This window comes from Oryctolagus cuniculus, chromosome 17 (genome assembly GCF_051225735.1).
Source record: "Oryctolagus cuniculus isolate XC-2025 breed Fujian yellow rabbit chromosome 17, ASM5122573v1, whole genome shotgun sequence".
NCBI lineage: Eukaryota > Metazoa > Chordata > Mammalia > Lagomorpha > Leporidae > Oryctolagus > Oryctolagus cuniculus.
The window spans coordinates 52,985,987-52,998,849 of NC_142883.1; the positions used below are offsets into that span (position 1 = coordinate 52,985,987).

Consider the following 12,863-nt stretch of genomic DNA (forward strand, 5'->3'; position numbering starts at 1 on the left):
GGGAGAAGAAGCAGGCTCCGAGAGGTTACGTAATTACATATCCACACAGCAATGTACACGTATTTAATTATGGAAATCTATGTAATAAAACAATTAAAATTACTTTCACATGGCTTTGTTTCTCCATAAGTAGCTACTATACAATTTAAAATGACATGTGATTTATATTACATTTCCATAGGAAATTCTTAACATCTAGGAAGAAAAGTAATTCATTTGCTTTGTCATAGTAAGACATTTAACTAGAAATTGGAGGAATTAAAAAGGTTCTGATGTTTCCAACTTACAAAGCGAGATGAGTTGTCATTTTTCACAGTCTTCGCATTTCCAAAGGATTCCAGAATTGGATTTGCTTGTAAAAGCTGCCGTTCAAGTTCTCCCTAGAAGACATTAGACACACCACACACACACACACACACACACACAAAGATGCATGTTAATCCTATGTCTTCATTCCAGTCTACAGGGAGAAAACAGAACAAAACAAAAAACCCAAATGACTATCCTGCCTCTCGCCCTGAGTTCTTCACTCTGCTGAGCCCAGGAACTTTGCCGGCTTCTTATTCCTGGTTACGAGAATAAGCTCTGCTAGAGGAAAAACCTAGCACCTATGAAGAGGTCACAAGGAAAAGAAAATGTCACGTGGAACAGAAAAGATAAACTCAGGCACGGGGCATGGGAAGTGGGCAGAATTTAGGGTAGCTGTGGCGCAGCTGTCAAGACACTGCTTGGGAGGCTAGCATCCCATTTCAGGGTGCCTGGTTCGAGCCCTGGCTATTCTACTTCTAATTCAGGTTCCTACTAATTCAAACCCTGGGAGACAACAGATGGCTCAAGTACTTGGTCTCTCATGCAGGTGCAGGGACCCAAGCACTTGGGCCATCCTCCACTGCCTTCCTGGGCCACAACAGAGAGCTGGACTAGAAGAGGAGCAACCGGGACAGAATCCGGCGCCCCAGCTGGGACTAGAACCCGGGGTGCCAGCGCTGCAGGCTGAGAATCAGCCAAGTGAGCCGCAGTGCTGGCCAATGATGTAAAAACTACATTAGGCAAGGGAGTGAACTAGCAGATGGAAGAGCTCTCTTTGTCTCTCCTCCCTTTCTCTCTCTTTGTAACTCTGGCTTTCAAATAAATAAATAAATCTTTTTTTTTAAGAATACAGCAATACTTCTGGTAATCTTTACTGTTACGTTCAAGTATTTAAGCAGCTAATTTGGTCATTAGCACTGCATTCAGAAAGAATGCTCCATTTTCACAAGGGGCTTTGCGTAGTTCCCAGAGATGGAAACTGAGCAGCAGCACCACCTCCACTTCCAGAGAACGACAAGGAGGTGATGCCACCGACAGGCTCAGAGTCAGAGGGCTGGGTGGGGGCGTCTGGTCTAATGGGCATAATGTATGCTAACAATAAAGTCAGTGTCTTTATTTTTATGCAAATCAGGCTACAAAATAGATCTCCCGTACAGTAGACATTGAAGCACATCTGCGGCACAAGAGACAGCGGAATGAGAATGCCCGATGCCTTTCTGGCCACGGAGAGCCATAGAAAGCCATAGACATTGGTGCTGTGCTTCTGGAATGTAATTTCAGAATTATCTTTTATGACTCAAATAAATCTTCTTTTTCCAAACACGAATCCTACCCCTATATTTTAAAAGACCCACAATATTCTAGACCTAAAGAAAATAAATTTTTAAAAAATGTGATTCCCTAAGCAAAACAAGATGATTCTCTAGCAAATGTGATTCTCTAAGCAAAACAAAGATGACTGAAGAACCTCACGTAAGAATGTGAAATGTGGTGGAACACTTTACCACCATCAAATCCAAACACACGCACAAATGCGGGCCTCACATGCAGCCACAGTGTCCAGGCCTGGGCTGGATGCCACCACAGCTGAGAGGCTGGGCCCAAGACACAAGCTCCTGAGCCTTCTTCCCTGTATTGGCCAACAGCAGTGTGCTCACGGGAGGGCATTTGGCTTAGTGACGAAGACAGCCCCTGGGACGCCTGCCTCCCACACCAGGGTGCCAGGGTTTGCGCCACATGGGAGACCTGGACTGAGTTCCAGGCTCCTGGCTTTTACCTGGTCCAGTCCTGTCTGGTAATGGACATTTGGCAAGCCATGGATAGGAGAGCTCTGTCTTCCTGTCTTTCAAATAAAACAATTCATTAAAAACAAAAATGAAATTAAAATGTGTTCAACTGCTACCAGTCAGGGACCAGTCCTGTCAAGAACCTTGACGTGGGCTGGTGCTAAGCCTCTGCCTGCGGCCTCAGCATCCCACGTGGGAGCCGGCTCCTGTCAGATGGGAGACCTTTCGCTGTCTGTCCCTGTCTGTCTGTAACTCTACCTCTCAAATACATTTTTTTTTAAAAAGAAAAGCCTTGACGGATGCTGGATGTGACTCTAGGTACACAGTGTCACTTCACCTTCTTAGCAGTGGGTCATTTTCTCCCTGAAGAGCAAATCTTCCCATTCATTGACTTCAAAACACTTACCAGAAGATTTCTGGTATAAATCTTTCTAAACACTCCACGTATCCAACTTTCTTAAACACAGTATCCAGAACCAATCAGAAGCGCCATCATGGACTACTGCAGGCTGTTATACTATGCTGGACTAGAATGCCCTGTTCCTCAGGGCCACCGTCACTTCCATCAACGAGCCTACGGCTCACATCTTGCAAAAACCTTGGTGTACTGTTTGGGTCTCTAAAAGCCATGTGTGTGTGTGATCGAATGATTCTACTCTTTTTTGTTTTGGTGTTGGCTAACAGTAAGTTGGCCATGAGCAGGTGTTGTTGGTATTGTGGGTTAAACAGTCACTGGGGGAGGGGGGATGCTGTGGCTTTGGCACAGTGGATTAAGCAGCTGCTGCAATGCTGGCATCTCATATGGCCACCGGTTCAAGTCCTGGCTGCTCCACTTCCCATCCAGCTTCCTGCGAATGTGCCCAGGAAAGCAGAAGATGACCCAAGCCTCGCATCCCTGAAGCTGCATGGAAACCCAGATGAAGCTCCTACCTCCTGGTTTTGGCCTTGTCCATTCCAGACCATTCCAGCCACCTAGTGAGTGAACCAGCAGATGGAAGATCTGTCTGTCTCTCCCTCTCTCTGTAACTCCACCTTTCAAATAAATTAATTATTTAAAAAACAAAAACAAATAACTAGCCACTTGGGCACTTCCCAAATGGAAGTGCCAGTCTCACCTCTGCTTCTGATCTAGCCTTCTGCTCATGCAGGAGGCAGCAGAGATGATGATTGAGTAGTTACTAGGGTCCCTCCCCTCACATGGAACACCCAGATGGCATTCCTGGCTTCAGCCTGGACCAGCTTTGGCTGTTGTAGGCATCTGGGCAGTGAACCAGCAGATCAAAGCTCTCTCCCTCCTCTGTGGCTCTGCCTTTCCATTATATACACATACATACAAAAAAGAAAGGAACCTGGCTATATACTTGCACCTAGCTCAGTCACTATCTGGTCAAGATCACTCTCTACAAATGCCTGCTTAATGAATGTACAAGGAGAGGTATCGGGGAGGGGATGGTGGTGAGCCAAAGGCAGCAATGAGACCTGGGCTAAGGGGCCTCCCAACCACCACAGTAATCACAGCCTTGAGTAGTTCTGGGTCCCTGCTGTTGGTTTCACTACACAAATAAACACGACAGACATGATATTATTTCTCTCCTGATGGATCTGCGACATGAGTAAGACTAAAGATCTCTAAATCTTACAGATGAATCCCAAAAAGCATGACAAAAAGCTAGTATAAAACATACAAAAATGGTCTAAGAAATTACTGTGATGTGATCATTTCTGTGTTGAACAATTTCATAATTAGGGAAACAGGGCTAACATTTCTCACCCATGTAGGCAGGTATTTATAGGACACTGGGGGACAGGGACTCTTCACCTTCCCTCTCAACCAGATGGGCAATACCCCTTTTTTTTTATATTTGAGGCACTGGAGTAAAAGGCAATGCCAGTTCTAAGTAATTCAAGTTACATAATGCTAAAACCAAAGATCGGCCAATCATGTAAACTGTGTTCGTGTTTACTATATAGTGTATAATCTATGCTTACTATATATATAGGATGAGTTTGAAATGGTTAGGAAAATACACACACACACCCCTCCTTAAAAACTCCAGTTCCTATAGGCTGGGATCCTGCAGCACCTTGCAGGCCTGGCGGGGCCATGCTGCAGGTGACTTACTGACCACAGGTGCAGGCTTAAAGGCAGGAGGCCACATCAATCACATGCTGAAAACCAGATTCTAGTCTCACCTGGAAGGCTCTAGGCTCTTGTACTTGCTATTTGCTGTTTATTATGGCTTTGTCTCGGTTGAAGGCATTTTAGATCAGGCTAAGGAAGGAGAGAGACAAAGTCTTCCTAAAGATGGCTTGATAGGGGGCGGTGGGGTGGGGCTGGCTGGTTTGAAGGACTCATTCCTGGAGGGTGGGGGGTTGAGTTATTTTGAAATCTGCTCTGTGACCCCAGGGTGCAGCGGCTGTGGGGGCAATGAACACTGTGCTGGGCCTGGAGGTCTCTGACGGTGACACACCACGAGGAAACTGCAGACTCGGCTGCAGCTGGCTAACGCAGGTAAAGCCAAATGAGACTTCCGCTGCCTTTTTATGCCAGAAGGTCACAGGTGCGGTTTCTCGGCCTTGTGGCTGAGATCAAGTGTAAAAGGTCACAGGCAAATGCATACTTGAGGTTTACTTCCGAAGTACTGGGATCTTAATTGGATCTTAACATTTGGTCTGAATACTTAAGTACTGGGATCTTTATTTGATCTTGAAACTGATTTCTTCATTTGCTCACATTTCCAAAACAAATACTGAGTTTCAAAAGTGGCCCCCCCCAACACCTCCAGGATGGCAGCAGTAAAAAGGCAGGAGAGGCCAAGTTCTGATAGGGAGGTGGGAAAACTCCAGCTCCCGCGGGCTGCCTCCCTGAAACCCAGTCTGGCAGTGCCTCAGGATGTTCAAGTTACCCTGAGACCCACCCAGAAGAGATGAAAACAAAGCTGACACACGAATGTCAAAGCAGCACCAACCACAGCTGCCACAGCAGCGAAGGAACGACAGCCCAGATGTCGTCCGCCTGCTGAGCAGGTGCACGGCGCGTGCCACAGTTAACACAATGGAATATTAGTTGGCTGTAAGAAGGACTGGGGTACTTCCAGGCGCTACCGTGAGGCTGAACCTCGAAAACAATAAGCTAAGTGAGAGAACAGTCAGAAAGAAGCACGCACTATGCGATCCCACTCATATGGGATGTCCAGAAGACATGTTCACAGAGCCAGGAGGTAGATTAGTGGTTGTCAGGACCTGGGGAGAAATGGGTACAGGATTTCTTCTGTGGTGATGGAAATATTCTAAAACTGATGGTGATGACAACTGAATTGGGCAACTGAATATACTACAAAAAAAGAAAAACAACCCACTGAATTATACACTCAATATGGGTAAATTGTATGGTATTTGAATTATATTACAATAAAGCTGTTAAAAAAAAAAAAAAAAGAATGAGCAAATAAACAAATAGGTAAGAGCCTGGGAAAGCCTCTCCCTGCTTTTATGATTCACACTGCTGTCTGACGGGAGCAGGAGCATACGAAACCAGTGCCATCAGACACCGTAAAGCAGTCGCTCCTTGCGTCTATGGGTTCCGCAGCTGCAGGTTTGACCAACACAGACAGAAATATTCGGGGAAAAAAATCTGCATCTGTACTGAACATGTACAAACATTTTTCCTTGTTGCTATCTTTAAAAACACAGCGGAAGAACTATTTCCATGGCATTTATATTGTACTGGGTATGTTAAGCACTCCGGCGATGATTCTGAGCGTATGCGAGGATAGCAGACATTTTCCACGTGGTAGCTATTACTTCCAGGCGGTCATGCTCCAAATGGGGGGAGCAAGTCAGAGGTGGGGTACCCCTGCAGGGGGAGAAGCGATTTCTTCAAGGGACACTCTCCAGGGTGTGACCACTCCCTACTATGTTGCTGAATGTCCCCTATTCCTTTGGTGAGTTGGAGAAGAAAAACTGAGAATTCCAGTATTTCTAAAAACACCACCAGGGCTACTGCTTGACGTGACTCCTGGTGTCACCGGGGAGAGGCGGCCCTGGCAGTTCTGCCTGGTGAAGGCATACGTGCAGAAGACATGCAGACCAGCGGCGACACAGAAGCACTGCCCAAAGAAGTGGCTGCCTTCTTGGGGAGAGCTTGCTCCCCAGGGCTTGGGGGCACCCCAGTCAAGCCTCGGGGCAGGCATGCAACTCTCACGCAATATGGACCTCCTGTGTGGCTTAAAATGACTCCAGAGCCAACTGTTACTGATGATGGCCCCTGTGAGCCACAGAGGATTCGGAAAACCTCAGTCTGCACATTACTTTAGCACGATTTCGTCAATGATCCAAGCACAGAAGAAAAGGTCATTTAGCATGGACACTTAAGCACAAGGAAAAGCTGGTTTCTGGCCCAGATTTTCCTGTTTTTTTTTCCTTCATTGGCAAAGAAGGCTTTAAATATCCTATAAGCTAATGATTATCTTAAAATATCTTACAGATCAACCCTCCTCCTGATTCACGTCACTGGCCAGTCTGCAGTTAAAGGGGCCATCACGGGCCTTCCAAAGGATGGTACAGCTTTGTGTCTGGCAATTTCTTAAGAGTTTTAAACAAAAAATTTAATGAGCTCAGTATCTGTGACAATGACTTCTTTATATTAATAGATCACTTCTATAACTCAATGTATTATTTCTTGCTGTATATTAGCTTGATACCATTATGCCTGTGAAAGCAGACAAACCAAATCCATCCCAATGTTATGGAAAGGACTAAGTCCACAGACAGATGCCCTCTCTATCCAAAGAATGGGGTTCAGCAACACCGTTCCTCTCCTGTCAGGTGGCAAGAATGGGGTCACGCTCTGACTCACCGTCTGTTCACTGCCACGGGGCAGGCACTGGTAATTCAGAGGAATGACATTCCTTTACTACTTGCCCAGTATAAAGAAAACTCTGCTTTACCTTATGTACTAAATACAACGAGGGCTTCAGGTTGAAATACGTAGATGTAAATCGTGCAAAACCATCAACTTCAACCAGGTTAGAAATTTGCTAACTTGCAGTACAACTTTTAAGGTTATAGCCCCCTGACTCAACATTTAATGTACGCCATAAAGATAAGTGTCCACCTTACTTTTTAAGAACTATTAAAATAATTTCACCCAGTATTCGAGAGAGGAACTCATAAGTGTATAGGCTTCATAAACATGCAAAGGCAAAAGAAAAATTTAAAAGCAAAGCGGCATGCTGCTTCTTGTAAAAGAAGGCTCTAAGCAATTAAGTTTTTAAAATTACTTTTTAAAAAAAAAAAACAGAGCTCACGTGGAACTAATGACACTTGTTTCTAGCAGAGACTCACTGTAAAGACAGAAATGAGCGCAAACACTCAAGACTAGGAAGCATAAACAAAAGCACTTGCCTGGTGTTTCACTGGTTTGGGCGATTCCTGCTGCTCATTGCAAACAGATAAACGCAAATGTTAGCAAGTCTGGGTCTTTCCCAGCACCAAGCCACATCCAAAGCACTGAGCCGCCGTTTGCAGTTTGGAAATGTGGAAGCTGGTCTGGCTGACAACCTCATAGACTGTATGAACTACTACTTGTGCTTTGTGCAAGTTAAGAGTAACTGCCGCTTCTACCCCTAGCCTTGTTCTACCATCAGATCTTCCCATCTCTCCCCTCCCCTCCTGCTTTGGGGGTACAGCAGCAAGGCTCCCTGACAAGTTCACAAAGAACTGCTCAGGACATTTGAGGATCTTCTCTTTGGTGCAAAATAAGAAGTCTTTGCTCATCCACTTCTGACAATTCACATCAAGTCTTTGCAAGAAATTAGGCATCAAGCCCCAACCGTAATTAGGGTTTGAAAAATCTATTCAGTAGCAATTTCCTCATATCCTGGCCCCTCTTGAGCAAGGAACACGTGGTAGAGACAGGGCAGGTGTCAATCGGGGCAGTGCACTGAGTGGATCTGCTTCCTTGTGTTTCTAGAACTATCGAAGAATAGAAACCAGGAGTGACAAATCAACGGCAGAGCGAGAACTTACAGGGATATTATGGTCCTTTCTCCCCTTGTGCGAAGAAGCCACGTGGGCAAGGTACTGAATGACCTTCTTAGTGTTCTCCGTCTTCCCGGCACCAGACTCACCCCTGAAAGAAACAGCAACACAGAGTGCTTTCAAGGACAGCACGGCAGTCGGCACAGCTACACTGAACTAGGACAAAGACTAGTAAAGGATAGAAAGAGTGCAAGAAATACCGTAGTTAGAAAACAAATGGAATTCTTTAAAAGAAAAAACAGTCATCACACAAACAAGTGATATCACGCAAGCAAGTGAGTTGGGGAGATGCCCCAAGAGGACCCAGGGACATGGTCACAATACCTGCTTTGGGGGGGGGGGCACACTTCTGCCAAGGAAGTGAGATTTATCCGACCCCCCTCAGGAAGGAATTCCTCGGCACCAGAAAATACCCACCCTGGTATACAGACGATTCCCCAATTTAATTAAGAAGATTTAATCTGGAGCCAGTGCTGTGGCATAGTGGGTAAAGTAGCTGCCTGCAGTGCCGGCATCCCCATGGGCACCGGTTCATGTCCTGGCTGCTCCTCTTCCGATCTAGCTCTCTGCTTATGGCCTGGAAAAGCAGCAGAAGATGGCCCAAGTGTTTGGGCCACTGCACCCATGTGGGAGACCGAGAAGCTCCTGGCTTCAGATAGGCAAAGCTCCAGCTGTTGTTGCAGCCATCTGGGGAGTGAACCAGCAGATGGAAACCTCTGTCTTTCCCTCCTTGTCTGTAGCTCTGCCTCTCAAATAAATAAATCAATCTTTAAAAAACGAAAAAAGGGGACATGATCTGAAGGAGCTAAAAGAATTCTGGGACGCCAGCTGGTCACTGCTGTTCAATACCACAGACGCTCAAAGCAGCCTAACAACCAACTCTCTCCTTCACACCAGTGTCGAGCTGCATCCGGAACTTGTCAGAGACCTTCCCCGTGGCCACTGGCCTCCTATGTGGGTGGCAGGGAGGACCATGTCTCACTGCACCTGTTTCTTTGTGATTTGTTTCTAATCCATGTAACCGTGTACAGTGTGGACACACGGGTGGTACATAATTTGTCAAAATGAAGGAATCCTGGAATCGTGCTGTGAATGGGGACAAATGCCATCACTTAACATGGTTTGTATCTGTAAACAAGGCTGGTGCACCTCAGAGTTGCTTTTTATTTCTACTTTATATCCAATCTGAAATTCAGTAAGGTGCTAGGCACATGGGGGATACCCAAAGGCAGGCTCAGATGCTGACAGTTCCATAAGACATGGCCAAAGCAAAGTGACCTTCCCAATCAATAAAATCCTCAATTTCAATTATAAGAGAAAATTTAACAATTAGATTACTTTTTCTTGTAAAAACCCCAGAAACTCAAAAAAATGTTATCACACATGTTACCAACTAATAATATTCTAATTGTTCTACGTCAGACTTACAAATTCAACTTTTCCCACAAAGCCTGCCCTGCCGTTAGAGCTGTACTTGGAGCGGTGGTCTGTGCACTGTCCACAGCCTCTGCTTCAGGAGGTTTACCAGCTGCATTATCTTCCTAACTCCACACCCAGATGACTACAGCTGCAACCACAGCAGGGCTTGTGCAAAGGAATTCTGAGCATATGCATGGCCTTGCATAAGGAAGTTAGCTTCTCTGGGCTTCAGCATCCCAATCTGTAAAACCCAGGCACTGGATTAGACCCTTACTAGTTCCAAGATTTGTTGATTTGAAATATAGCCCACTTACTAGTTTGCAAGAACACTGGCTGCCTTAAGCTTGGTAGCCATCTCTAGTGCTGTTACCACAGTCCTCCCTCCATCTTTGTTTAGCCACTGCTACGGTCTGAAGGTGTTCCCCGAAGTCCACACCTTGGAGAGGTCATCTCCGATGCAGCCATGAGGAGAGGCGGGCCCTTTCTGGAGCGCCTAGGTCAGTGCTGCTGTCGCTGGACCCAGGCGGAGGGCAGCCACCTCGTCTCCACATCATGCATCCGGCTCTTCCAGCTCCCCCCAAGGGATAAACAGCGAGGAGGACCTCATCAGATGAAGTTCCTTATACCCTGGACTTCCAGAACCGGAAGAAACAAACCTCTGTTCTTCATAATAACCGACCCAGGCTCAGCTGTTCTGCCACAGCAGCACACAACAGCCTAACACAGCCAGCCAGAAGCTTCTGACTCTTAGGTGCTCAAATCTAACCAAACTATTTTATGGCTTTTGCCTATTACTCATGCTTTAAAAACCCTTCCTTTCCAAGGTTATATCCATCTGTACTCTCATCTTCACTGCATTTGTATGATTAAATCCATCTGTATTTTCTTCTGGAACTTTGATGGTTCCACTTTTTACAATTCGATTTTTTTTTTTTTTTTTGACAGGCAGAGTGGACAGTGAGAGAGAGAGAGACAGAGAGAAAGGTTTCCTTTGCCGTTGGTTCACCCTCCAATGGCCGCTGTGGCCGGCGTGCTGCGGCCGGCACACGGCGCTGATCCGATGGCAGGAGCCAGGTCCTTATCCTGGTCTCCCATGGGGTGCAGGGCCCAAGCACTTGGGCCATCCTCCACTGCACTCCCTGGCCACAGCAGAGAGCTGGCCTGGAAGAGGGGCAACCGGGACAGAATCCGGCGCCCCGACCGGGACTAGAACCCGGTGTGCCAGCGCCGCAAGGCGGAGGATTAGCCTAGTGAGCCACGGCACCGGCCTTACAATTCGATTTTTATAATTAACCTGGAAAAAAAGTTTGGTTTGAAGTAAGGATTTAACTTAATTTTTCTGCCTCAATGATTCAGCACAGACCTCAGTATCAGTGGTTGATAGATATTCAATCTCCAGTTACTTAATTTGCTGTTTTTCTCATACTATTTCTCATACGTGTGTCCCATTCCCAAACCAGAAAACACTGCCCTGGTTTTGAGACGTAACTGACCAGAGTATCCACCACTACTCTTTAAAAACAGATCAAAAAAATAGTTGTGTTGGTCAGCTTTGTGTTACAACTAAATACCTGAGCGGAAGTACTCGGGCAGGAACAAAGTGTATTGCGGCTCATGGGTTTGGAGGCTCCCCGTCTCCAGTCAGGTGGCCCCCCAATCTGGGTATCTGGTAAGGCCAAGGATGGTGAGCAGAGAAAAGCTAAGCCAAACTGGGCTTAAACAACCAACCCTCTTGCAAAAAGTACATTCTGAGGTCACACCCCAACGATCAATGACCTCCTACTGGGCCCACCTCCTGGATGTCATAAATTAAATCAAGTCTCTACCTTAATCCATTATCCATTAACATAAACCCATTTATGACCAACACAGAACTTTGTGAACCAAAACACATGGACCCTTTTTGGGACTCCCAAACTGTTATCCAAGTCTTTAAAAACTTGCCTCTGAAATTCATTTTCTCAGATAAACTTCAACAGTTTTGTTCTATTATTCCTGCCCTTTTTCTGTCCTCCCAAATAATAATACACGGAATTTTGTGTTAGTCTTCACTGAGGGCACTTCAAAAGGAAATGAAGAAATGGAATTAAAAGATATATGCAGGCAGGCGTGTGGCACATCAGTTAAAAGATGCTGCTTGGATGTCTGCATCCTATTTCAGAGTGCCTGGGCTCGAGTCTTGGCTTTGCTTTGGATTGTGGCCTCCTGCCAATGCACACACCAGGAGGCAACAGGTGATCTGTGCTCAAGTACCTGGTTCCTGCCACTCACGTGGAAGACGTGCATGGAGTCCCATGTTTCAGCCTGGCTCAGCCCTGGCTATTGTGGGCATCTGGGCAATAAATTATCAGATGGGAGATCTCTGTTTTTCTTTCTTTGTCTGCCCTTCAAATAAATAAAATAAACTCTTTGAAAAGACACTAGTGAATTTATTTTGTTGCAAATAATTTGTAAATCCATGCATAGTTTAGTTTTTTCATAATACCCCATTTTCCACGAACTTACTTAAGATCCTCTTGTACATGCTATTTATTTTACAAGAAATGTCTTATATACCTTTGAAATCATTAACACCTACCACAGTAAGTACTTGGTCTATATTGTTGAGTAAATATTCGATACAGATCCTATACATTTTTATTGATCCCTATGTTCTCGTTATATATTCTGTTCCTTCACTGATGCCCTTTCGTCACCATTATGGTCTCTATCTGGTTACCACTGGTACACAGGTGAGGTAATGGTTTCTCACCCATTCATTCAATGGTTCATTCATTCACCCACTGAACAAATATTTACAAGTCAGCTTCTATGTGTCAGGTGTTCTCAGCACCAGGGAGGTAGCTATGAAAAACAGCCAGGGTCTTACGGGGGTCAAGTTTAGGAGAAGAGACCAAGATAAACCAGATAACAAGATGTGAGGAATGCTGGGAAGGAGATAAGAGAGACAGGAAAGGGAAAAGTCAGAGATGTGGGAAGGTCAGGGAGCAGCCTCCTGGGAGGGGAGCGGGTCATACAGCGCCAGGCAGGTGGACCGACAAAGGCTCAGAGCACAGAGGGCCCTGGAATACGCCAGGACCTGGCGGCCGTTTGCTGGGGTTAACAGAAACAATGATCAAGGCAGGGAGCAAGAGAAAGAGGAAAAAGGAACAGGGTGGACGTGATGGGCCCAGAAGGTCATGGCAGAGATCTCTGAAGCATCGTTTCTTTAAAAATCTAAAAAACATTTCAACTGACACACAGAAGTTATACAAATTTATAAATTATCAAGTGTAATTTCTAATAGCTATGAGAGTGATTTTCTGC

At 45.7% G+C, this 12,863-nt stretch overlaps 1 protein-coding gene across 22 annotated transcripts in view; it reads right to left on the reverse strand.

Annotated features, from left to right (window-relative positions):
- The window catches only part of MYH10 (myosin heavy chain 10), a 139,899-nt gene that overhangs the window by 75,556 nt on the left and 51,480 nt on the right, over nt 1-12,863 (reverse strand). For 13 of the 22 annotated variants that reach the window (XM_089318338.1, XM_089318342.1, XM_089318340.1 and 10 more), the window contains 2 exons: nt 8,127-8,229; nt 288-380 (listed from right to left, as the gene is read on the reverse strand). In XM_089318338.1, the coding sequence (XP_089174464.1) occupies nt 288-380; nt 8,127-8,229 (196 nt within the window). Of the gene's footprint in view, nt 1-287; nt 381-7,502; nt 7,533-8,126; nt 8,230-12,863 lie in introns of all 22 variants that reach the window. The other 9 variants (XM_089318341.1, XM_089318339.1, XM_089318337.1 and 6 more) reach the window with 1 other exon arrangement.